At 41.1% G+C, this 27,035-nt stretch overlaps 1 protein-coding gene across 1 annotated transcript; it reads left to right on the top strand.

Moving 5' to 3' along the window:
- Positions 1–695: 695 nt before the first annotated feature.
- bpnt2 (3'(2'), 5'-bisphosphate nucleotidase 2) lies at positions 696–11,847 on the top strand. Its single transcript, XM_036556364.1, has 5 exons — positions 696–1,117; positions 3,281–3,440; positions 3,930–4,025; positions 6,653–6,814; positions 9,174–11,847. Exons 1-5 carry the CDS (start codon positions 779–781, stop codon positions 9,440–9,442), a joined length of 1,026 nt encoding a protein of 341 aa, XP_036412257.1. The 5' UTR covers positions 696–778; the 3' UTR covers positions 9,443–11,847.
- The last annotated feature ends 15,188 nt before the right edge of the window (positions 11,848–27,035 follow it).

Genomic DNA, 27,035 nt, shown 5'->3' on the forward strand with positions numbered 1-27,035 from the left:
TGACGGGAGCTTTTACCAAAAAAAAAAAAAGAAAAACAATAAATCAATAAAATAAAACTTTACATTTATTTCATGCAGTTACCGAATAATTTGCCTTATGACTTGGTCATGAAAATTCAGATGGAAAACCCAAAATATACCCTGGAGGATAAGAGGTTAGAGTTCTCATAGGGGTACTTAGAGTTGGCCTAGGCTGGTGCGGAGCTGGTAGGTTCTAAACAGCTATCAAGTTCTTGGTTCGAGACACAGCCGGCACTAAATTTACCGTTGAAATTCCGACAGAAAAAATGGCGGAAGTAGCGCACTATGTAGTGCACTAGTTCTTCGCGATTCGGAACACAGCCTGGGTTTCCGACCTGGAAGGAGAAGCATTAGTGTGTATGTGAATGAGAGCGAGAGCGGCGTCATCCACCGCGGACGTGGAACCGGGCTGAGCTTCTCCGACACAAACACAGCGTCTGTCTGTCTGTTCCTCTCAAAGTCGGACAGTTTCAGGGTGTTTTAAGCATCGGCGGTCTCTGACAGCGCTTTGAGGGGACCCTTCGGACCGGCGAGTCGGCGTAAGTTAGTGGAAATCGCGTTACTGCAGAGCAGCAGCGCTTTTTCGGTCATCAGTCCAGCGTTAGCCACCGTTAGCAGCTAACAGTGGAGCTAAAGCGCTGTGGTTCGGGCTCCGTTTCACAAATATCAAAACAATGCGCGGAGCAGCTACCCGGTGAGTGAACGTGTCCGTCGGGTTAGTGTAGTTTAAGGGACTGGAGATCCAGCAGCTGCCGCTATGGCACCGATGGGCATCCGGCTGTCGCCGCTCGGAGTGGCCGTGTTCTGTCTTCTCGGGCTCGGCGTGATTTACCACCTGTACGCCGGGGTCCTCTCCAGCAGACTCGCCGCCTTCAGGCAGAAGAGGACGGTGGATCTCCGGGAGCTCCTGGCTCTGTCCATAGAGGCCGCGGTGCAGGGAGGGAGAGAGGTGAAGCGCATCCGACTGGAGGACGCCCTGGAGGAGAGATCTAAAGGGAAGACCAAAGAAGGGGCCAGCGAGAAGCTGACGCTTGGAGACCTCAACTCGCACAGGAAGATGTATTACCTGATAAAAAACACCTACCCTTACTTGCAGGTGAGGTGGGAGAGGATAGAGGGGGGTCGAGGGAGTGAGAAGTCCAGCAGTCGTGATTCCAGCAGCAGAAATTTCTAAATAATCAAGGCTTAGAATCAGAATCACTTTATAGTGCCAAGTAAGTTACACATGTAAGGGATTTGACTTGGTGAGTGCAGACATGTTTGACATGTAACTGACTTAACAGACAAGATAAAACAAGGTTTATTTAAGGGACAGATAGAGTAAAATTTCAGTAAACAGAATGAAGCAGGGGTGTGGCTGCAGGTTGTCAGTCCAAACATACACGAGCTCACCTGATTCCACGTGTTTAATCAGTTAGTCTTCAAACACCTGATCAGGTGAGCTCCTGCTTTGCGGGTAAGACTGGACACCCCTGGAAAAGGTGTGGTAAAGGGCCTATGTGAAAGGAGCTAAAGCAGGGGTGCCTAACTCTGGTCCTGGAGGGCCAGTGTCCTGCACATTTCAGAGATTTACCTGCTCAAACACACCTGATTACCCTCACCTGTTAACTGCCAGGTTTATTGGGTGTGTTTTAGTGGAAGAACTACCAAACTGTGCTGGACACCAGCCCTCCAGGACCTGAGTTGTGCACTGCTGAGCTAAAGAGAAGTATGAATATCTATACATATACAGCTCTGAGTAGATGTACACCAATCAGGCATAACATTATTCCTTGTTTCTACACTCATTGTCCATGTTATCAGCTCCACTTACTATATAGGTGCACTTTGTAGTTCTACAGTTACAGACTGTAGTCCATCTGTTTCTCTGCATACTTTGTTAGCCCCCTTTTACCCTGTTCTTCAGTGGTCAGGACCCCCATGGACCCTCACAGAGCAGGTGCTGTTTGGGTGGTGGATCATTCTCAGCACTGCAGTGACACTGACGTGGTGGTGGTGTTGTGCTGGTCTGAGTGGATCAGACACAGCAGTGCTGCTGGAACTTTTAAACACCTCAGTGTCACTGCTGGACTGAGAATAGTCCACCAACCAAAATATCCAGACAACAGCGTCCTGTGGGCAGCGTCCTGTGACCACTGATGAAGGACTAGAGGAATGACCAACACAAACTGCAGTAGCAGATGAGCTATCGTCTCTGACTTTGCATCTACAAGGTGGACTGACAAGGTAGGAGTGTCTAATAGAGTGGACAGTGAGTGGACACGGTGTTTAAAAACTCCAGCGGCACTGCTGTGTCTGATCCACTCGTACCAGTGTGACACACACTAACACACCACCACCACGTCAGTGTTACTGCAGTGCTGAGAATGACCCACCACCCAAATAGTACCTGCTCTGTGAGTGTCCATGGGGGTCCTGACCACTGAAGAACAGGGTAAAAGGGGGCTAACAAAGTATGCAGAGAAACAGATGGACTACAGTCTGTAACTGTAGAACTACAAAGTGCACCTATATAGTAAGCGGAGCTGATAAAATGGACAATGAGCACAGAAACAAGGAGGTGGTCATAATGTTATGCCTGATTGGTGTATAGTGCACTACCTTTGTGTAGAAGTCCAAATTTCATAACTCTCGTAGTGCCCTATGTAGGGAGTAAGTAGCCGTTTGGGACACAGCTGTAGTGTTTAAGTGTTTCTAAACATGTTACGCACTGCCTTTTGTGCCCTTGTAATAAAGCGCAACGTACTGTAGATGCTCAGCCTCTCGAGCTCTGTGTGACATCATATCCGGGTCTGAGAGTGAGGTACTGTGGCTCTGCTGTTGGACCCTTCTCAGGCTGGCTTACAGCATTACTTTAAGTGGAAATCCACTCGTTCTAACCAGTTTTCTGTGGTTGTTGATAAATAAACTGGTTATATTTGCATTGCAGAGTTTGCAAACCCATGTTTTTGTCACCACCGCTGTGTAGAAATCCATCAAACCCCTTTAAAAGACCGTTTACATCTCAACCACAGAATTGCGCAGACATTTTGCAAAATCTCTGGACGCAGCGATGCACTAGCATAACTAGTAGCTCTTCATTTTGGTTCCTTTTTCCCCCTAAACACTTGCATACTTTACTTACATTCGTTTGTGTGGACAGTGCATACTAGTGACCATCGACTATGGTCAGTAATAAGCTGTTAGGAAGCTACTAAAGCTAATAATGAGCTATTTTTGATGTGCTTTCATTCAGATGTCCTTTGTGCCTCTTTGTTAGGTGAACTCAGAAGAGCATGATAACTCTGATGGAGAAGCCACCATATGGACCCGCAACATCCCTTCTGAGATCCTGAATAAGATCCCGGAGGGTAAACTGGTGCCCGCAGAGAGTGTGACTGTGTGGATTGATCCGCTGGACGCCACTCAGGAATACACAGGTATGTTTACTCAAAGCACAGCATATGTTGGAGCCTTCATTTAGTAAAGTAATCAGCAGATTTTGCTCTGTTTAAGTGCAAAATAGATCAGTGATGGTTGCAATTCTTCAGGTTTTCTCAACACAAAGAGTCCATCATCAGTTTGATGTTGTGCTAATTGTTTTTTTTTAATTAATTTTTTTGTAATAAAATTTTTAATATATCATTTTATAGATAAATTATATTTAGATATAATTGTATTAATTATTTAAGGAAGTAACCTAAAGAACTTCATTAAAGTTCACAAAGGTTTAGTGATTGAAGTGTCCAAATACTTTTGGGGCCACTGTATATTTGTATATCACAGATGTACCAGTAAAGTGATCCATCTATTAAAGTATGGGACTAAAAACACTCTTCTATTGAAAACTGCTACACATACCTCTGTCAGGGTGTGTCCGGCTATAATGGACTGCATTCTTTGTTCTTTGTTTATTGTTTTTTTGCCAGAAAACCTGCGGAAATACGTGACGACTATGGTGTGTGTGGCTGTAGATGGAGATCCTATTATAGGCGTGATCCACAAACCCTTCACTGGGTTTACAGGTGTGTCTGTTTAAATGCTTAAACAAACAGCTGAGCAGATTAACACTTTGACAATAACAGTAATGTTAAAGCTCATAATGAACTTGTAGTTCATAGTGATGTTTGTTTAAAGGAATTCTCCGGTATAGAGATACTAGTTTTTCTTTTTTTTTCTTTTCCATAACTGATATTGAAACCTTGAGGGGATACTGATCTGATGGTTTTTCCTTAAAGCCTACTAAGCTTTAAAATGAGCTCATTTTTACTGAAGCACTTCACTGAAGATGTTCTAAAGGTTTTTTCCCTGTTCCTGCAAGATTTCATCCCGTTCCTGCTCGCTCCCGCAGATAATTGCAATCATTTGTCCCGCTTCCACCCGCAATCGAAAGGTTTTGGCCCTCTCCTGCCTACCCAGTTCCGTCAGGGTGTACTAACATTCAATAGTTGACATAGTTTATTCACAAATGTGTTATTCTCTGCTATAACAACATACGTTTCATTTACACTTGTTTTAAATGCGGTCAAAATCCGTCTTCGATCACCTCTGAATGTGGTTTGGGTGATCTGATCGTAATCCACTCTCAGTGAATCCTGGGGTTGTTGACACCTGGCATTTCATGCGGTCAAGTGAAATCCAAAAGTGGATGTGAATGCAGGGTGTAAACTGGCCCCACATCAATGGCTGGTCTTTTGGAGTTAGCCACAGCCCAACCTGGACACCAGAGTGCTTCTGGTTACTCTCATACCACCTAAGGAGCCACCTGGCTTGGTGAGCTGCATCAGGCATCGCTGCACAGGTGCCAGAATGTAACTGCTTCTTCATTTGGTGGAACAGAAAATTTGAATTAAAAAAAAAAAACACTGTAGAAATGAAGATTTAGCACTGTTTTTGCTGGGACTGTGTGGACAGTGTTAGGTAGCAATATTGACATATCGCTGTTGTCAGAAGAAAACCTCATATCTCTATTTTTGACATTTTTCAGTTTTTGACATAATTTGAAAATGCCTGTTGCCCTTTACACTGTATGTAAATTTTATGAAGAATGGACCAAACGAAATGGCCCAAGATTACTTGAAGAAAGGTCTGGTTCCATTGACTTACCTTAATTTTAATGTATGTTTTTTCCTTTTCCTGTAAAGTTACCATTTTGGAGATACAAGGTTTTCTTCTGACAACAGCGACATGTTTAACTATGTATTGTTCAGTCTTCTTTTTCATCCCAGAATAATAATCCGGTGTTAACGTTCCAAAAAAGATATGCTTAAAGCATCTGAAATGTTTTTATCTGACAAAACATACACTATATGGACAAAAGTATTGGGACACCTACAGAAGCTTTTATGAATCCCATCCAAAATCCATAGACATTAATATGAAGTTGGTCCCCCGTTTGCAGCTCTAACAGCTTCCACTCTTCTGGGAAGGTTTCTACAAGATTTTGAAGTGTGTCTGTGGTATTTTTCGCCCATTCATCCGGAAGAGCATTTGTGAGGTCAGACGCTGATGTTGGACGAGAGGGCCTGACTCACAATCTCCGTTCTAGTTCATTTCCAAAGGTGTTCAGTGGGATTGAGGTCAGGGCTCTGTGAGGGCCAGTCAGGTTCTTTCACATAAAGCTCACCTAACTATGCCTTTATGGACCTTGCTTTGTGGTCCTGAAGGTCAAATTGCCGTTTCGAAAGCATATTTGTAATGACTGATAAAATCTGACAAAAAGGTCATAAATAGTTAGTAGTGTTTGGCCCAGTAACAAAAAAAAAACATGAATTTTCAGCCCACAACAAGGGTGGGCTTTCCCCGACTCGCATTCCAGCAAGCTGATTGACACCATGACACCATGTTGAGCATTACAAGCTTTCTCATTTATATTTCAACTATAGCCACCGGTCTCCTTCTTTACAACGTCTCTAGTGTGTCACATTTAAGTTGAAAAAAACTGTCATTGTCTCCTGTGTGCATACAAAACAGCATACATCATCCATAGCTGATCATCAGTATCGAGGATGCCTTCTCTCTAGTCTTATCCAACGTGGAGGATAAGTTTGTCAGTCTTGGCTCGTTTTGATCACCCAGAGATGTGTATTGGGGCAGTCGTGGGCTGGAGGTTAGGGAACCAGCCCTGTGACTGGAAGGTCGCCAGTTCAATCCCCTGAGCCAACAGTATGTGACCGAAGTGCCCTTGAGCAAGGCACCTAACTCCCAACTGTTCCCTAGGCGCCGCGGATAGGGCTGCCCACTGCTCTGGGCAAGTGTGCTCACTGCCCCCTAGTGTGTGTGTGTTCACTAGTGTGTATGTGGGTGTTTCACAGCACGGATGGGTTAAATGTGGAGGTGAAATTTCCCTGTTGTGGGACTAATAAGGGTCACTTAATAAATAAATAAACAAAAAGTATATCACTCCACACAAAGATTACCACAAACTGAATGTGAAAAAGAGGTTTCCACTCTTGTGTTGAACTATTTGTGTTTAACTGTTTTCCTATACACCTGTTTTCTTGGAAGTACAGGAAAATGCTTCAGTTATTTTCTGTGGTAATCAACTGTATGATACAGATATGCTGGATAGAGATTACGTTTAGAAAAAATCTGGAGTATTCCTTTAAGCAGCGTTTCCTCTTGTAACTCAACTGTCCCTTCTTTTCCTCAGCTTGGGGCATGGTGGGTGGGGCGGCAAACGTGAACCGCCGTGACTCCTACAACGCAAACAACCCCAAAGTAATAGTGTCCCGCTCGCACGCAGGCAAAGTAAAAGGCTTCGTCCAGCAGGCTTTTGGGAACAACACTGAAATCATACCAGCAGGGGGCGCAGGTACTTCATGTTCACATTCTGGATTTGGTTAAGTTCATATGTTCAAAATCTAACTTTGAATTTATCTTAAATTCAGTTCAGCTGAACAGAGTTCGTTCAGCTTTCTAAGCTCTTGTACTACATCTGTTTAATGAAAGATATTTAGTGTAACTTGCAGCATTACAGTTCAGTGGCATTTATAGTGGCTACTCTCAGATCAGACTCATTTAAGATATTTGGGCTTGGTAAAAAGGGTAATATTTCTAGTGTGATATACATAAAGTATATTGTTCACACTGTTTACACAGTTAACACCAAACGTAGTTGAAAAGCTTTGCCTCAAACCATGTGGAGTTGTGAAATAAACTCAAATAGACTTGCTTATCATTGATCGTATCTCTAAAAAATAAGAGAAGCAAAAAACAAAATTCTTACATTTAGGATGTTATTGTCATTTGATTTTAATCTAGGTCATTTTGGACCGTCTCCGATTTTGTCAGACTTCATTAATTGTGACCACTGCTATAGCTAATAGGATGGTGTGGTCACTATGGTATCCCCCTGCTGAGCTGGTCTGCTTGGCATCCTAGATCATGGTTGTGTTGGCTATAAAATACAGTTGTATGCAAAGGTCTGAACACCCTGGTCAAATGAGATTTTGTTGGCTTTCTAAATGAAGATGTGTTAACACATCATCTACAGAGAACACACTTAGATGTGGCATCTTTTTTTGCAAATTGTGGTGCACAGTCTTTAATTATCTACTGAGTTTAACATATTATAAACAGAATTATAAAGTTGAAATATAAACAGAAAACATAAAATGCCATAACATTTGCACAGGCCACATTTTATGTATTATTTTTTTCCACAGTATGTTCAGCAAGTTCAGTAGTTGGGCATTAAAATGTGCAGAAGTGTGCTCTCTGTAGAGGATCTGTGACTTATTTTCACTTAGAAAATCGACATGTCTTTTGACCAGAGATGCCCAAACTTTTGCATGTGTTTGTAAGATCTCGAACAAAATAAGGTGTTAAATAAGCTGAAGTTACACCAAGAAGCTATCACTGCTCTAATCAAGATCTGATTACTTTAGGGCGGGCCGGCTTGGCAGAGGGAACCACCACAGTCACCACAGCTATGTTCTTATAAACGTAAAGCTCTTATTAAACATTTCCTTTTACAAAGCATCACCTGACTGTTTTGGCATGAAGGCATGCCTGTTAACTATGAACCAAAAGGAGCATTTCTATTATTGAGGAGTAATTCATTTTTATTATTGAGACCATGAGAAGCAGAAAATACTAAACCAACTTCTAAGACTGAACTTAGGAGGTGTGGAAAAATATCCCTGCAGATTTCTTTGAAAAACCTGAAAGTAAGTTTCCTGAAAAGAACAGAAGTTGTAATAAAGACAAAAAGCGGACACACTTAATACTGAAAGAGTTATATTTGTTTAATTGGGATTTTCTGTTAAATGTAAACGAATAACTTATTGGCCACTTTGACTGCAAATTTAAATAAATTAAGAGTGGTCTCTGACTTATGCACAATATTGTACACCAACAGGCAACTTCATTAAGGACACCTCCTTGTTTCTGTACCCTTTGTCCATTTTATCAGCTACGCACTCTAATTACAGACTGTAGACCATCTGTTTCTCTGCATACTTTGTTACCCTGTTCTTCAGTGGTCAGGACCCCCATGGACCCTCACAGAGCAGGTACTATTTGGATGGTGGATCATTCTCAGCACTGCAGTGACACTGATGTGGTGGTGGTGGTGTGTTAGTGTGTGTTGTGCTGGTCTGAGTGGATCAGACACAGCAGTGCTGCTGGAGTTTTTAAACACCTCAGTGTCACTGCTGGACTGAGAATAGTCCACCAACCAAAAATATCCAGACAACAGTGTCCTGTGGGCAGCGTCCTGTGACCACTGATGAAGGACTAGAGGATGACCAACACAAACTGTGCAGCAGCAGATGAGCTATCGTCTCTGACTTTACATCTACAAGGTGGACCGACAAGGTAGGAGTGTCTAATAGAGTGGACAGTGAGTGGACACAGTGTTTGAAAACTCCAGCAGCACTGCTGTGTCTGATCCGCTCATACCAGCACAACACACACTAACACACCACCATCACGTCAGTGCTGAGAATGATCCACCACCCGAATAGTACCTGCTCTGTGAGGGTCCATGGGGGTCCTGACCACTGAAGAACAGGGTAACAAAGTATGCAGAGAAACAGATGGACTACAGTCTGTAATTGTAGAACTACAAAGTGCATCTATATGATAAGTGGAGCTGACAAAATGGACAATGAACTGGCCAGTCGGTGTATATTAAACGTATTTAAACATGAGTATCCTTCTTTTCACAGGATATAAAGTGCTTGCTCTTCTGGACGTTTCTGATGAAGAGTACGAGAAGGCAGACATGTACATCCACGTGACGTACATTAAGAAGTGGGACATATGTGCCGGAAACGCCATTTTAAAGGCTCTGGGTGGTCATATGACCACTCTAAAAGGAGAAGACATCGACTACTCTGGCTCTGAGAAGAATACAGGTGGCTTGCTGGCCAGCATTTACATAGACCACAAAGCTTTAGTGAACAGACTACCACCGTGGGATGAGAACAAATACTGAGCGGCCGGTCCTGAACGCTTTGGCTTTGGACTTGTGTTAAATGATGAAGAACCTGTTGAAGCACAAGGTTAAGGTGACTGGCCCGACGGCAGCCGCTCAGCCCTACCCAGGATAATGTAAGAGAGCCGAGCGAGTAGCGCAGCTTTTCTATGTTGAAGGAAGAGTGCCTTTGGCTGCGATGGATAATGGATTCGGTTGTGTGCGCTTAACGTTTAAAATGTTTAACGGTGGAAGAATTTCTCTTGAAGGAGTCTTTAATATTTGATGATACAACGTAAAAAGAGCAGGGTCTCGGTTAAGGCCGTGTTATTAATTATTCATCTCCATGTTCAACACAAATCTTAGTTTGATCTCCGTTTGGTAAGTTCTCGCTTTAAGTGTAATGCATTGGGGGTTTAAAGTGATGGTTTGATGCAAAAATTTGTGAGCTTTCCCCTTTAATCTACATAGTTGATCAGCAAGGATGTGTTTGGTGTCATCAAACAGAACTGGGTGAACTGGGGGGCAAATCCATGTAAATAAAATAAAGCAGAAAATTCGTACAAAAACAACAGGCCCTAACTTCTGACTTGTGCTATAACACCTCCAGAGGGCAGCAGTGAGTAGTGTTTAAATATAGGAGTAGTTTGGCGAAACAAAATGTCCATGATTTCCTACTTACCCCAAATGCAGTCGATCAGCCAAGACTTCTTTGGCTTCTTTAGTACAGAACCACAGTGGCCGACAAGACCCTATTCATAGTACAGTTAAAACACTGCAAACTCATAAATGCGCTGCAAACACAGAAAACACTCATCAGAATCACTGAACCTGAACTACATCTCACACACGTGCTGCACATACAGAAAATACTTTCATCAGCATGACTACATCGGAGCTACACCTTACAAACGCGCTGGAAATAAAAAAGAAAAAACAGGTGCAACTTCAGAAAAGCCAGTCACAACACAACAGAACTGTTTCTGGAAGACTCAGAGGGGACGGAATATCTATGATGGAAAGGCGCTGCCAGAAGTAGATTAGACCACAGACGCTCGGACTCTCACATCCTGTGTTCATGCCTAACCTGACTGGCTGGTTTGCTGTCTGACATGTCACAGCTGTGCTGTGTTAGTGATCCGGTGTTACTAGTTGAACATTTACAGTTACTCTCTACAGCTAATTTCCATCACGATACAGTGATTCAGTAATCGATCAATCAATCAATAAATAAATGTTAACTTACTTTTACCAGTTAGTTTTTCTGCCCCGTATCATTTGAGAGTCTGAATGACTCCATCCTCTCTGAGTGTCCTCCAGAAGCACCTCTGTTGTGTTGTGACCGGCTTATCAGCGTTTCTGACGTTGCGTGTGTTTCTGTGTTTGCAGCGCGTTTATGAAATGTAGCGTCGTCATTTTGATGAAAGTGCTTTCTGAGTTTGCAGAGTGTCCACGACTTTTCACCGCATTTATGAAACGCAGCTCCCATGTTGTCATTTTGATGAAAGTGTTTTCCACATTCGCAGCTCTTTTTTTTAATTTGCTTTATTTGTTTGTTGGGTCTTCTCAGTATAGAACAGAAGATATGAGGCTAACGTTGCTAACAAACTCTGGAAGTCAGTAGCCACCCAAACTGTTAAGCTGTAAATTCGTCCCCAGAATTTCTCACCTGTTCAAACCACTTCTGGGCAGCCATTTGGGAAAACTGTAATCTCTTCTTTGCTGAATACAATTTGGTACCATTCCATGCAAGATGACCAAAGATGGTTAATTCACAACACAGATGCACTGCAGCGTTACTCACAAAATCAAAATAATAATATTAATAATAATAATCACTTCATTGAGGTGTGAGGTATCAGTGATGATGTTCTGGACTACATCGATTTCTTTGTTCTCTTTTTGCAAAATGGAACGCAGCACCTCATTTTTGTAGGTTTATCATTATTTGATATGCAGTTACAGTAAGTAAGCCTTAACTATTACTGTGCTAACATTACGTACCTGCGTTTTACAACACGTCCCTGTGCTCCAGTCTTAAGTTTGAACAGGACCAGAAGGCAGAACGTTATGTGGATGATAATGTAGTTTATGTATCTTATCACTGTTAGTTTGAACCAAGTACATAAAGCTTCTGGCGTGCATTTGTGGAAACGATTTTGGTGACTGTTTGCTTCCAGTGTTTGTTAGCACTGTTAGCATCGCAGCTCCAGTTCTAGACTAAAGAGGCAAAACTTGGACGGCAAATGTCGTGGCTGATGGGCTGCATCTGGGTTAAGGGGAAAATCATAAAAGTTTGATTTATCTGCAAACTGTCTCTTTAATGTTTGTTAAAAAACAAGCCAGCGGTGAGTGATTTATGTTTATTTGATGTTTGTTAATAACTAATCAGTCAGTTTGGCCACTTCAGACTTGTACTTGCATACGGTGAACAAAAAAAACCTAATTAAGTTGTTAATCATCAGCTAAAACTTAATGACTGTGACAGGCCTAGATTTAGGCATGCAGTTTGCGTGATGCTAATTGGTGATTCTATTAGCTTTCGTCACTTGTCAGCTACATTAGCCTCATAGTTTAGAGTTTATGAGGAGCCTGGCCACTTCCTATTTCCCCCGTTATAGCAAAAACAGGACCACAAAACAGCAGAGGGCGCCCGTGAGCGAGTCCTCAATGAATGGGAGTAAATGGAGCTAAATGGCTAAAAGACAAACAGTTAAAATAGTTTCTAATCACTCGCCCAGAACGTTCCTTTAATTTTAGAAAGTAGGAGGATGTACTTCACTAAAAAAGCAAAGAAAACTCACCTGTATGTTTCCTTTATTCTACAGTGCTGATTGGTTGGCGAGCGGAGCAGCTCATTGGCTGTTCGTTCTCACTGACGTCATGAGGCGCTGTTTTAAACTCCCATAACTCGAGTTTAAAAGCATTTAAAAATATCAAATTAAAATGTTTTATGCTGTTCAGTGTTCAGGAACTGATTGTATTCTTCTATATTAAAAATGTTTAAACATTTAGAAGCTATGATTTTGCTCAAATTCTCCGTCTTAACCCATTCATTTTGGACTCGCTCAGGAGCGCCCTCTAGCGTTTGACCTGGAAGACATTACAAAGTGACGGTTCTCCTCTCTGCAAGTTCTCTGGTAAAACTAAAGAAGCGGATTTCAGGCAACAAACGTGTCTTCACTGATCAACTACATTTGAGTTAAGGGGGGAAAATGTGTCAATTTATTTATTTTTGGCCAAACTGTTGCTTTAAGGAAGGGTCTGTTAATCGACGATTGAATGAAAAGATTGTTGTTGTTTTTTTGTTTTTTTTTATCATTATTATTATTATTATTATCATTGTTATTCTTATTATTACTGTGAAATGAGCTACACTCGTGTGCATGGCACTACTCCTCAATTTGAACAACCATCTCTGCAGGGGTGGGAGCGAATCTCGCCCGCTCTTATCAAGCACTCTGTCATCCTAGTTTATACACTGACTCCTGAATCGCTGTAGATGAAATGGATTTCTCAGAAATTATGATAGTGATGATAATAATCTGATATTTTTTTTTCTTTTTTGAGGGCATAGGGTTTGAATAAGGGTGTTTGTGTTTTTTTTCCTGTGTGTGTGACGTTTTGTTTAGGTAACGAAACCGCACACTGGACAGATTGTTAATGTAGCGCTTATAATCCTCACTGTGATGACTAACTCCACCGTATGACTGAGTTTTTTTCAGAGTTTTTGTATGCGTGTTTGTACGTGTGCATGGCTCATGCTTCCGTGGCTCGTGCATCTGTTCCTGCAAGTGCTGTGCATGAGGATGGACTGTAAATATTTGCAGGTACTTTGAGTTTTCACCATTTAAACACCTGCATGTGCCCCTTTAGACGACTGAGGCATGTTTGTGTGATCGGTGTCATTGTGCTACTTTTAATTTAATTTTAGTTTTCAGTTACAATAAAGAGCAAACTGTCTTTTTCTGCGGAAGGAACTATCAAGGTGGTGTTTTGCCTTGTTGAACTGTCGCAACATATTTTTGGCGAAGGACATCAAGTGAAAATGGTAAAATAAATTGTACTATATTCTGTATCCCGATGAGTGGCGGTAAATCTGCACATACAGACTGAAGTGTGCTTTTCACTGATTCACTGAATTAACATCAATTTGAAATAGAAACTCTTCACCACTAGATGGCAGAGTAGTCTCAGATGTTTTTCTTTCCAAAGAAGTGTTCATGTATGATTTCCATGAAAAACACATGCACTCGCTGGCCACTTCATCCAGAGCTCTAGCTTGTTGCGTTAGCCATCCTCCATCACTTAAGCGGTGCTCACAGAGCTGCACTTGGCTGGATATTTTTGGGTGGTGGACCACTCTCAACCTAGCAGCGTTCATGTCAGTGTGCTGAAACACAAACTGACCAGTGATGATAAATTGTGCAACAACAGGTGGGCTACAGTCTGTAATTATACATCTGCAGTAATAAAATGCTTACAGACTTCAAGCATCTATATAATGGACCTATATAGTGTTTTCAATAAAGTGGCCAATGAGTGGAAGTACAAGGTAGGTGTTCCTACTAATGTGGCCAGTGAGTAGAACTACGATTTTGGGGTTTCCAATAAAGTGGCCAGTGAGTGGAAGTACAATTTTGGGGTTTCCAGTAAAGTGGCCGGTGAGTGGACCTACGATTTCGGGGGTTTCCAATAAAGTGGCCAGTGAGTGGAAGTATGATGTGAGGGTTTCCAATAAAGTGGCCTGTGTGTGGAAGTGCGACATGGGTTTTCCAGCCAAGTGGCCGGTGAGCGGAAGTACGAGTTGGGGGTTTCCAATTAAGTGGCCGGTGAGCGGAAGTATGAGTTGGGGGTTTCCAATTAAGTGGCCGGTCAGCGGAAGTACGAGTTGGTTTCCAATTAAGTGGCCGGTGAGCGGAAGTACGAGTTGGGGGTTTCCAATTAAGTGGCCGGTGAGCGGAAGTACAAGTTGGGGGTTTCCAATTAAGTGGCCGGTGAGCGGAAGTACGAGTTGGTTTCCAATTAAGTGGCCGGTGAGCGGAAGTACGAGTTGGGGGTTTCCAATTAAGTGGCCGGTGAGCGGAAGTACGAGTTGGTTTCCAATTAAGTGGCCGGTGAGCGGAAGTACGAGTTGGGGGTTTCCAATTAAGTGGCCGGTGAGCGGAAGTACGAGTTGGGGGTTTCCAATTAAGTGGCCGGTGAGCGGAAGTACGAGTTGGGGGTTTCCAATTAAGTGGCCGGTGAGCGGAAGTACGCAGACAAAACAAACTAAAAAGAGCTAATCGGTTTTCTGTCGTTACTAAATACAGCAAAAGTGTTGAAAGTACTGTTTTTGGTAATTGGCTGAATGGTACAGATGCTGCAGACTGAGATTAGGTTGAGAAACACAGGAGAGTTCCTTCATAGGACCATCAGTTGAAACATTCTTTGGGGAAGCAATTCTGGTTCTTTGACGGCATCGCTGCACTGAATCCTCTCTGGCACCTGTCAGTTCGAAACCTCTCACTCACTTGGAACAAACAACCATTATCTCACATTTGCTCTGAAGGTCATTCTCGTAGCTTAATCGGATTTTCCAATAAGTTTTGAATGTACAAATCACTTCCACAAAAAGGTGAATGATGTGAGTATCATTTATCCTTTATTCTGAAGTTGCAGAGGAATGGCCACTGATTTAAGCCAGCAGATCGCTGCTTTGTCCTCGAGAGCCTAATGGGTGGTATAACACCATCTGCAAACTGTCCCCTTGGACCTTCATTATAAATAATTCAATTTAAATTAAAGCTTCTGCTGGGAATTCAGAGGGAAACGGCTGCACGACACAATGACGTTCACACTGCTTTATTGCAGCTTAGACAGCCAGCCCAGCTTGCCTGCATTACTTTTTGCTAGTCACGCTTTAGCATTTCTCCAGATGCCCCCAATTTAAACAGCATAATGTGATTTTCGTCTCTAAGTGTGATTTTCTCATTGAGGGCCTAAAATCTACAGCCTTTTATTAGGGCTTTGGACCTAGAATGTCAAAAGCAAATGCACAGGGACAGGAATTAGCTTAAATGAACAAAATTAAAAATTTAAAATGATTATTCAAACTACAGAAATGACTCATCAGCTGATATGTGGCTGGTATAGTGCAGTGTGTAACACCTTTGCCCTCCATGCCGTGGACTGGGATTCGATTCCCCACCTGGGAAGCACCCTTTCCTTTACCCACACATATTGTAAGGTCACTCTGGATAAGATCGTCTGCCAAATGCCAGAAATGTAAAGGAGGACAACTAGCTAGAAGCTAAAGTTGGCAAGGTAGCTATCATGGTATCTGGATGTCTTACTAGAGCCAGTTTATGAGGGGCCTGGCCTCTTCCTATTTCCCCCGTTATATCAAAAACAGGACTGCAAAATGAAGAAGGGAGCGCCCGCAAGCGAGTCCTCAATGAATGGGGGGGTGAATGGAGCTAAACGGCTAAAAACGAAAAGTTAAAATAGTTTCTAATCACTTGCTGAGAACTTTCATTTTAAAAAGTAGGATGTATTGACGCTAACATTACTGCTACTGAGCGCTGATTGGTTAGCGAGTGGAGCAGCTCATTGGCTGTTCACGCTCACTGACGTCATGGACGTACATGAGGCGCCGTTTTAAACTCATTTTGAACTCGAGTTCATAAGCGCTCAAAGATACAAAAACAGTGTTAAAATGTTTTATGCTACTCTGTGTTTACAAAAACGAATGTATTATTTTATATTAAAGCTGTTTAAGCATTTCTAAACTGTTTTTGCCCAAATGCTCCATCTTAACCCATTAATTTTGGACTCGCTCGGGAGCGCCCCCTAGTGTTTGAGAAACCTGGAAGACATTACAGAGTGGTAATTCTCCTTTCTACAAGTTCTCTGGTCTTACCTAAGTTTGGCCTCTTTTCTCAGCCTGAAAGGGTAGAAAATTTGTCTGTGGTGTCTGAATAAAGACAGAATCTCTGTGTTTTTTTTTTATTTTAATTTTTAATGATTTGGTTTGATGACTGAGGTAGGAGTTACACTAATGCCAGCTTGGTTGTGTTAATGAGCCTATAGCTCAGTGGCTAGGCTAGCTGAGGTACAGAGTACTGAATAACAGAACAAGTAAAATATTAAACTCTTATTTTAGGCTGGAATGCTGGGATAAAAGAGATTAGTATACAGTAGGGATTAGCATACAAATGTCTGGGAGCTCTGCCAAGAACTGACTTATTTAATAATTTATAAAAAGCAACATTGTATTCATTTGATACTTATTATTCAAGGATGCATTATTTAAAATTAATAACAATCATTTTATTCAAGCTGTTTGAGAAATGCTTTTTTGGAGCACAGTTGCCAAACCCAGCTCCACTGAAGATCTTTGGGAAGAAAATAGGGAGAAGGTGAAACTGAAGAAAGTCTCTGGGCTCTTAAAAACATCTGGAATGACATGGATTCTCTAATTCTGGAGGAACCTGTAGAACCAATGTCGTCCCAAATCAAAACGGACGTTTCTTACCTTATTTCCTGCTCCTGTGGTCTGATTCACTGAGCAGGATTTCTTGCTTAGCAAGCTAACTTTAAGCTTTGTTCAGTCTAACTGGATTTTCTCTCTCACGACAGTGGATCACTGATTACTGGGTTACATCACCATGGCAACTTATGCTGCGCAGCTAACCTGCTCCAGGGCCGGTTAAAGTTGGGATTTCGTTTTATAAACAGCTCTTGGACCAATCAGGAGTTGCGTCTGACCAAACAGGGACTGTAGAGGTGGACCTCTTTCTCCTTCTTTGACAAATAAGCCACTCTTCCTCGTTTCACACAACTGACGGTTCATTATAAACGCCAGCCTGAGTTTCTAAACCTGGATTAACAGAAAAGGCTGTTAGCCAGTGTTGTAAAACAAGTTAAGCGTGGTTCCGTTTGTTGGCTGAAAACTTCAGGAACTTTCAGCTAACAAACTGAAACTGAAACTTTAGGAAACTTGTTGAGTGGCGCAACCGTCTTAAGCATTGGCCCTATCATCAGGAGGTCATGAGTTCAATCCATAAACCAATTTGGCTTCGCCCTCTGGGTGGGTAGGATGCCTCCCCTGTCTGTCCTACCACCCAGTGTGATGACAGCTGGCGTGGGCGTCTGTTAGTTGACGTAACAGCACTGGTGGTTGCCGCTCGCCTCCAAGCGTGTTCAGCTGTCTAGTGATGTTGCAGTCCAGTTTGAAAAGATGCGGAGGAAGGTCACAGGTCTCGGAGGAAGCCTGTGCTAGCTTTTGCCCTCCTAGCTCTGGTGACATCGTATAATCGCGGGAGTCCTAACTAGTGGGTGGAATTGGATGTGTCTAAGTTCGGGAGAAAATTGGGGGAAAAAAAGTGTAATAACTTTTGCCCTGCTCCTAAAACTTTTTCTGTTTTTGATGACATCACTGTGCACAAGTGGGTGGGGCAAAATAATATTAACCAATAATATCATGCTTCACCTCCCCCTCCCTCCACCTCCACCTATCATGTAAAGAAAAAGCCCAGCTAGTACTGAAGGACAGTGACTTGTCTCAGTTTCATTGGACAAATGAGTTCACCACCAGGAGGCACCAAATGGTGATGACGTTGGGAACATTGAAATTTTCTCATGCTTTTAAGTGCAAATGAGGGTGTGCTTGTATCTGGAGGTGAATGATGACCCATTCATGTGGTTTTATGAGATGTAAACGAAAAAAAAAACATTGAGGTTGTGAGACGGCTGTTGTAGTTTAGCTAGAAGTCGGCTGGCACCTACAAATTTTGGCCTATTTTATGGGTGGTTTTGAACACATGCTTGAAAGGGCATTCTACAGCTAGCATTTAATATGTTATTTGACATGTTATGTAATATTCTGTATAGCGCAGAATTACATCCTTCAGCCTCATCAGCTCAACAAGATTCACAAATTTGTATCCTTTTCGAGCCTGTTTACACCCTTCTTCAGCAGGTGTTTCATGTATGGATCGTATCTGGATAAACTTCGGTCGGATTCTATTCATGCTTTTCTCTGAAATGCGTTCCCAGTGTGAACGATTGTACTTTTCACCTTTCCTGTGTAAAAAGCACATCAACACGTACGTCATTTCTGTTTCACTTTTGTTTACTCAGGAAGGCTCTTGGTTTTGATGCTAACTTCAGCTTCGTTTATCCTCCTTTTTTATCCATCTTTCGTTTCGTCCATCCTCCTTTCACCTGCAAGTCAGCACTCAGCAGACGCTTTTCCGCTCACGTAACTGTATATCGCTGTTGTCGGAAGAAAACCTTGTCATCTCTAAAATGGTAACTTTACAGGAGAAGGAAAAAAAAACGTACTTTGCTTTTATTGTAAGTCAATGGAACCAGACTTTTTTCCGAGTCATTTTGGGTCATTTCTTTTAGTCCATTAATCATGAAATTTGCAAAGAATGTAAAGGGTAACATGTTTTTTCAAATTATGTCAAAAACTGAAAAATGTCAAAAATGGAGATATGAGGTTTTCTTCCGACAACAGCGATATGTATAACATAAATGCATCCATTTACACTTGTGCTAAAAGCGGTCAAGATCCGTCTGTGACGCTTGTTAATGCAAAGTCTAAACAAGCCCTTTGTTTTCGTTCATCAGTCGTTCACTACAATACCCAGCATGCATTACGCAAATGTCATACAACCATTCAGAACCCTACCCCTACAAAGAAATCCTAACAGTTAGCACACAGTTTGTCAGTTCAACCTAAAAGAAAAAAAAATGTGGTAGCAAGTAAAAATATAATAGATGGTGATGATAAATAACATTTTAGACATTTTTCAGACATTTTATTCAAGGTAAATAAATATGTAAATAAGAAATACCAAACAATAATTCCATTGTTCCATTAAAAGTATTTTTGAGTTGAATAAAAGTTGTCTAGTTACCACATTAAGCAATTTTTTTCAGTTGAACTGACAAATCATTTCTTACACTGTTGCTACTGATGTGTTTGTAGTCTTGTGGTATTTGTAGTTCATCCTACCTTCAAAATACATCATAAGGGGATTTTTTGTAGTCTTTAACAAGAAAATCTCACTCTGGAGACTATTGCGGTAGCACTGTTGGGATGCAAATAGGCCTGCTTACAACACATATAGCAATGGTTACAATGTTCATTTTGGCCTTAGTGTCCCTTTAAATGTGTGTCAATTGTACATATCTAAAATATACATCATCCTCAGCATGTATTATATTTTTACAGCGTTATTTTCCGCTGTTGCCTCATTCGCTTTTTTCACAATGCACAAGCTGACTACAAAAAGTGATGGCAGTGCATTTTGTACTGCAGATCGCATTGTTTTACATCCATCCTATGTCATGTTATAAAGGAATAACAAAGAAAAGTGCTGAATAAACTCACAGCACCTGGTACATCTTTAAGTATACATTGTACTGACGCAGTGTGTCTAAGAAACCATCTTCAAAAGCAGACGGAGCGTCACGCTTTATGATTCAGAGGAGCTTCGCTCAGGATGATCACTATCCAGCACAGTAAAGATAATAGGTTTGAGAGACGCGGCAGACTGCCATCAACAATATGGAGCTCCGGGGGAGAGTGGTAAAAGCTGTTTACCTGAGAGAAGCTTCCCACAAACTGCGACTCTCCATGAGAACTGCAGATCAGGAGCATTTATGCCTGTTTTTTCCGAAGCTAAACGGTCAAATAAAGCAACAGGAACTACATGGATGCAGCTGCTGTCTGTTCACCACCTCTAGGCCTACATTTATACTCACTGGCCACTTTATTAGAAACCCACCCTTTGCTGGTGTGCAGTGTGCAATTGTAGCCCATTTGTTGATGGGTCATTCTACAGAAACGTCCACTTTTCTCTCTCTCCATAGGAGTCACTGGTGTTACTGATCCTCATTGGTGTTACACACCAAGAAATGTGACACCAGAGACGTTTTTAATGAAAAATGCATTTTACAAAAATGGCCACTACAGAGCATCAAACCACATGTTGTCAATCATGGAATATCCACTAAAATATGTAATTTAATCCATTTATATTCTATTTTTCCACAATTACCTTAGAATAAAGTCGGTCACACCAGTGACTTCAGCTAAAAGCTTCATATGAAATCATGAGCTAAATGAGAAAATCTCTGATAACTGAGAGACACAGTGGACTCACCATGTGCTTTTCTTCATAGATCCTCAGAAAAAAGGTAAAAGGAAGTCGAGTGATGTCGTCAGTGTGATTTTTATTTCAAAATAAGAGATTTTTTGTTACGCAGTAACACCAGTGACACGACTCCTGGGGACAACAACTTTCATTATATATTTTATAATATATATTTGTTTTCTTTATGTCATTAAATCATATATTTCAGTCATTTCATGTATAGATTATTGCAGTTAAAAGAGCAGAAAAACGTTTTTTTACCTCAAAATATGGCCTCAGCCTTCACACATGACTGTGAGGACGAGCTCTTCTGTGGTGCTTGGAGTTCTAGATAACTAATTTAAAAACCAATATTGCTAAATTGGTGGCTCAAGAAGTTGTGATTGCCTGCTGCCCTTTGCTTCCTTAGCCATTCTGGCTGGATTTTTTTTGGGTGGTGGACCTCTCAACCTAGCAGTGTCACTGCTGGTCCTGTGGTCAGAAACTGACCAATGATGAACGGGTAGAGGTGGGCTGATAAAAGGACCAGCAGCAGATGGTCTACAGTCTCTAACTGACCACTTATATTGGACCTATAAGAAAGGGGTTTCTAGTAAAGTGGCCATTGAGGGGAAGCACAAGGTAAGGGATGATCAAGTGGACAGAGCATGTATGAAATGTTTTTTATTGACAATTCTGACTCAGAACCACCTTTGTCCAGTGTCTGTTCAGTAGGTTGCATCACACATCATACAGAACTTGAGGTTTAGGTGAAGGCAAGGTCAACAGCGGGATATTAGGTCAACACAAGGTTAACCAATACATTGATTTTCACTGAGAACAGAAAGAAGTGACCCCTCTCGAGCTTTTGGGTCAATATTACAGGTAATGAGCAATGCTAGAAATATTACTGCTGCTTAGCTAAGCTCAGGGTAGCTCTGGTGCAGTGGTTAATGTTTAATAAAGTGCAGTAGCTAGCTGATGTTTAACGTGGTGCAACAGTTAGCTAATGTTTAATTATGGTGACCATATTTTAGTTTTTGGAGAAGAGGACAATAGGGGCAGGTGGCACCTAACTGTAGAAGGCAAATGAAAGCAATTTAGTCAATTTGGAAATTCTAGTCAGACCAGTTTTTTGGGTCTTAAAAAGAGGTCACGTCCTGAACAAAGAAGACACTAGCTAAATGTGCAGTACCTAGCTAATGATTAATATGCTGAAGAAACAAGCTAACTAATAAAGTTCAGTAGCTGGCTATTGTTTAAAATGCGCAGTAGTATAGATACACATACCCAGATGCCGCGTTGGGTCCAGCCAGGCACGTCAACGGCGCCGCCATTTTAGGGCGGTCAGCATCGCTGCTGGACTGCATTCAGTACCATTAGAGAGCAGCAGTTTAAGAAAGATACTGTCCAGAATTATACTATTTCAAGAATATTGACTCAGAAAGAGGCATAGGATTATATAATGGAGGGAACGCAGAGATCCACACTCATGTCTGTGTGGTGTTTATGTGTAGATATGGCCGTGTGGTTGGTGAAGCACAGAGAACCTGTTGATGTGGTTGTTTTTCCTCTGGTTTTCTATTAAGCTTACTTCATTTAATAGTCTATTCAGGAGATCTTAACTTTATGTAGTAGTGTTTATTTACAGTGATGTTTTTTTTTGCCCACCACCACCCCCCCTCTTTGGAGGACCAATGTTTTCTTTATTATTGTTACTACAAATTTTTTTTGTATATACTGTCATCGTGTAGAGGGAGGACAACAAACTGCAAACATACAAGCAAACAAAAATTGCAAGGGGGAATAAAGGAAAAAAAAGGATAGAAATTGGAAGAAAAAAAAACAAACAAACATATAGAACATGTAAAACAGAAAAAAAAAAACGGTAAAAAAAAACAGTAATTATAATATTTGTACCCTCAGACAATGAATTGAGCTATAGCTATTTATAATATCTGCCATATATATTTATGTGTGTGTGTGTGTGTGTGTGTGTGTGTGTGTGTGCGTGTGCGTTAATACGTGACCAGGAACATTCGGATAGAGGCACCACAGGTAGGTATAAAGCCGATGGAAGTTAAGGTGGTTGTAGAATGCTATTAAGTGTTGACCATGTTTTTCTGTATTCATGAGATTTGTTTTTGATAGATGCTGAATTTTTCTCCATAGCTATGTGTTCTATTAGAACGTTTTTCCATTGATTGATGGTAATCTTTTTCCCTGTTTTCCAGTTTGTCAGAATGGTCTTTTTAGTGATGGTTAACGCCACCAAAAGTGTTCTGTTTTCTTCCTTGTTTAGATGGACTGATGATGTGTCACCTAACAGACAGAGTGATGGGGATGGGGAGATGGGTTGTTTTAACAATGGAGTTATTTGATTCATAACAAGTTGCCAGAAGTACTTGATTGGTGTTCAATGCCACAAGGCATGTATGTAATTGTCAGGAGTGTTTAGTGAACAGTGTCTACAGATTTCAGAGTCTATTAATCCCATTTTACAGAGCCTTTGCCCAGTGTAGTGTACTCTGTGAATTACCTTATATTGTATGAGGTGGAGGTTAGTATTGTTAGTCATGCTAAATGTGTTTCCCAGAATGGTTGTCCAGAGGTCGGTAGAGGGAGTAACAAAGAGATCTTCTTCCCACTTTTTCCATGGTACATAAATTGTTTGGTCTAATTCAGATAGGAATTTATACATTTTAGATAATATTTTTTTTTGAGGAGGAGATATTTAGGAATTCTGTAATTGGTGGACTTCTAGTTTATCTTTTGGAGTTTAGTATGGATCTAAACTGATGATATGGGTTAAATGTGAAATGGTTACAAAGTTTTTATTCTGTAGAATGTGATATAGATGAGTAATACCTTTGTCTCTCCATTTGTGTAGAGTTGTTGTTTTTTTGGTGGCAGGGAAGTCGGGGTTGTGCCATATGGGTGAGTGTTTGGAGGGTGAAATTATAGTGTCAGTGTTCTTGTGCAGTTTCCACCAAGCTGTCAGTGTTGATGCTATCATTGGGTTTTTGAAACAGGGATGGCGTTTGAGTGTTGTACTAATGAACGGTAAGTCTGAGAGTTGTATTTCATTACTTGAAGCTTGCTCTACTGCTCTCCATCATTCATCTGTTTGACTAGGCTTTATCCATTTTTTTATGTATTGTAATTGATTTGCTAGGAAGTATTGTTGGAAATCGAGGGCTTCGAGGCCTCCCTGGGTTCTGTGCTTCTGTAATGTAACTAATTTGATCCTAGGTGCATTATTTTTCCAGTAAAATTTGGAGATAATAGAGTCTAAGGTTTTGAACCAGGTAGAGTGAGGTTGAATTGGAATCATTGAGAAAAAATAATTTACTTTTGGTAAATTGTAGATATCCTGCCAATAAGAGATAGTGGAAAGTTCATCCAGAGTTTGAGGTCATTGTTTATGAGAGTAATGGGTTAAAATTGAGTTTAGGCAGCTCTGACAGCTGGGAGGAAATTTTGATGCCCAGATATGTGACGTATTGGGTGCTCAAGGGGATAGGAAGAGATAAGTTCATGTTGATTGGTAGTATGGTAGATTTAGTCCAGTTAATAGAGTAATTGGAGATTTTGGAGTATGCAGAATGTCATCTGCATATAAACTGATTTTGTGTTCTATAGTTTGGGTTTGGATGCCTTTTATGTTTGTGTTTTGTCGTATAGCTGCTGCCAACGGTTCTATAAAGATTGAGAATAGGAGTTGTGAGAGGGGGCATCCTTGCCTAGTACCTCTGTGCAGTGTGAAATTTGGTGATATTAGTCCATTAGTATTGACTGTGGCCTTGGGTGCAGTGTAAAGAATTTTTATCCAATTAATAAATGATTCTCCGAACCCTATTTTGTGCAATGTGGTGAACAAGAATTTCCAATTGACTTTATCGAAAACTTTCTCTGCATCTAATGTAACTATTGCAGTTTCTGATTTGTGAATCGAAGTGTGGTGTATCAAGTTAAGTAGTCTGCGCATATTAGTGGTTGAATGTCTTCCTTTGATGAAGCCGGTCTGATCGGGGTGTATAAGTGATGGGATAACTGTTTCTAATCTAGTCGCCAAGGTCTTGCTTATAATTTTTATGTCTGTGTTAATGAGTGATATTGGACGGTAGCTGGAGGGTAGGGTGGGGTCTTTGTTAGGTTTGAGATGAAGAGAGATGGTTAAAGCTTTGTAGCGGTAAGTTATAGCATTCCTTAATCCGTGTAGATAATCATAATAGATTAATGTTAGCACCTTCTTACACCCATTCCACCTTAAATCGTGCAGCTTCCGGCACCAGAAAGTGACTGCGGCACAATTTAAGGTGGAACAGGAAATCTCGAACAAGAAGCTGGCGAATAGGATGCCAACTTTAGCTTCGTCCTTCTGTGTATTAAGATTAGAAGTGATTCACACATTGATGGATCTGCTGATGTGTGTGAGATCATGTTTCTCGCGCTAAACTCAGTTTTATCGTCAGGTGCAGACTGAATACTTTCCTGCCGGTCCGGACGGCTAATTAGCACATCAGTTATTAAAGAAATAAAAGCTACCGAGAGCGGTCAGTGCAGCCTAGATTAATCTGTGCCTGAGGATTATAACAAAACAAATTTGGTGGAAATCGGTAATAAGGAAGTTGTGGCTGATATAATTCTGAGACTCTTCGTCTCTCAATACAAGTGAATTTGTTCACAAGCGGATCTTGACCGCACCAACATGGCGGACGCGCAGACGTATCGCCTCAGATAGAGAATAACAGGCAATGCAGCATCTAGGTATGTATATCTATGTGCAGTAGCTATAGCTAATGTTTAAAATGCACAGTAATGTTTGATAAAACACAGTAGCTAGATAATGTTTGATTTGGTGCCAGATCTGAGTTGAAAAGACAATAAATTATTAAAAATGTTTGGTCTGGTGTTTAGGGATGCTCGATCAGAATCAGCCAAGATCGAAATTAGCAGATTTTTACTCCAAACTTGCAAGCTAATTTATTACTTTTGCAATTTATAATGAAAATAACATGAGCAGAGTGCCCTCGCACTGTGAATACTTGTGTGCATATTATAGAGCAAAAAATGTTATTTATGTGGCAAATTCGGCTGATGGAAAGTACTGAATATGTCAAGTGAAGTCAAATTTATTTATATAGCGCCTTTAACAACAGATGTTGTCACAAAGCAGCTTTACAGAGAATCCGGGTCCACGCCCCCAGTGAGCAAGGCTTGGCAACAGTGGCAAGGAAAAACTCCCTCAACAGGAGGAAGAAACCTCGAGAGGAACCAGACTCAAAAGGGGAACCCATCCTCCTCTGGTCGACACTGGATAACAGCACATGTGCAATATGTGCTAGTGTGTTCATTTAGCCCACACAGTTGGAGCTTAGGTTAAAAATTAAGGCTAATAAAACGGTCAGTCACCTATTTTGGCTGTAAAGAAATCGGAATCTGACATTTAGTTTCATATCCAAGCTAGAACCATCTGACTCAGATGAACCTTTTAAGCATCGGTTCTCCAAGAAACCTTTTTTTTTTTTAAAGGTGCTGTGAAGAACCAGCACTAGTGGTTCTTTGAAGAATCATTCATTCAAAGATTCTTTAGGAAGCTAAAAGTGGATCTTCTAGTGCACACAAAGAACCATTTTTTGGTTCCATTTTCCACCTTTATTTTTAAGTGTTGTTAGGAAAAAGCACTGGGCCTGTTTGCTCCTTTCATTCGTGACTGCATTTTTTATAATCTTCTCCTTTGAAGTGTAAACAGAGCTGGAGTTTGTAAGCAATTACTGCCTGGCAGTCAGGGGGCCAATAAAAAGGAGGAGGGCACCCACCAACACCTGTAGAAGTAATTATCTTCAAACGAGCGACTCTGCAAATTAAAATGTCTGTTTTGTCACCTTCGTGGTGGTTTCCACCTACACTCTTACCCCGAGAAAGACAGTGAGGCTAATTAAAATAGTGGCCAACCTTACGTGAATCATCAACAAAGGACTGGAGGATTTAATTAGCCTCCTTTATTTATCAGATACCGAGCAGTCACTCCAGAGTATTTAATATACGTCTCAGGATAAGGCCCAGCAATCAGGTGTTGCTGTAATAGCCTGTAAAAGTCTGTGTGCTGGGCCGAGTAAGTAATGAGCTCTAATATTGCCCTTAGGCCTCTATAATTCATTTTGAAGACTATCTCCCTGATAGGAGGGCAGACGTCCCAGCAAGTTTCAGAGTGCCGTGTTCATTGATCAGAGATATAAATGATACATGACAACATAGATTCATATATACTGTAAGTGCATTTATGGAAATTACTGATATCATTACATATATTTCTTTTAAGCAGCATAGATGTATTTTATGTATAGTAAGAAGAGTTTTCTTCTAATAAATGTTATTTGTTTTTGTTTATTTGTGTTATTTGATATAAATATAGTATAAACCCTTATGTGGTCATTTGGAAATACAAATATATGACATATATGGACCATTCTACTGAATTA

The sequence above is a fragment of the Colossoma macropomum genome, unplaced genomic scaffold (genome assembly GCF_904425465.1).
Source record: "Colossoma macropomum unplaced genomic scaffold, Colossoma_macropomum, whole genome shotgun sequence".
Taxonomy (NCBI): Eukaryota; Metazoa; Chordata; class Actinopteri; order Characiformes; family Serrasalmidae; genus Colossoma; species Colossoma macropomum.

Excerpts from the sequence above, each read along its gene's own strand:
- bpnt2 (XM_036556364.1), top strand. The coding sequence starts at position 779 with ATGGCACCGATGGGCATCCGGCTGTCGCCGCTCGGAGTGGCCGTGTTC. Across the intron at positions 3,441-3,929 it reads CGCCACTCAGGAATACACAG|AAAACCTGCGGAAATACGTG; the intron begins GTATGTTTACTC and ends TTTTTTTGCCAG. Across the intron at positions 4,026-6,652 it reads ACCCTTCACTGGGTTTACAG|CTTGGGGCATGGTGGGTGGG; the intron begins GTGTGTCTGTTT and ends TCTTTTCCTCAG.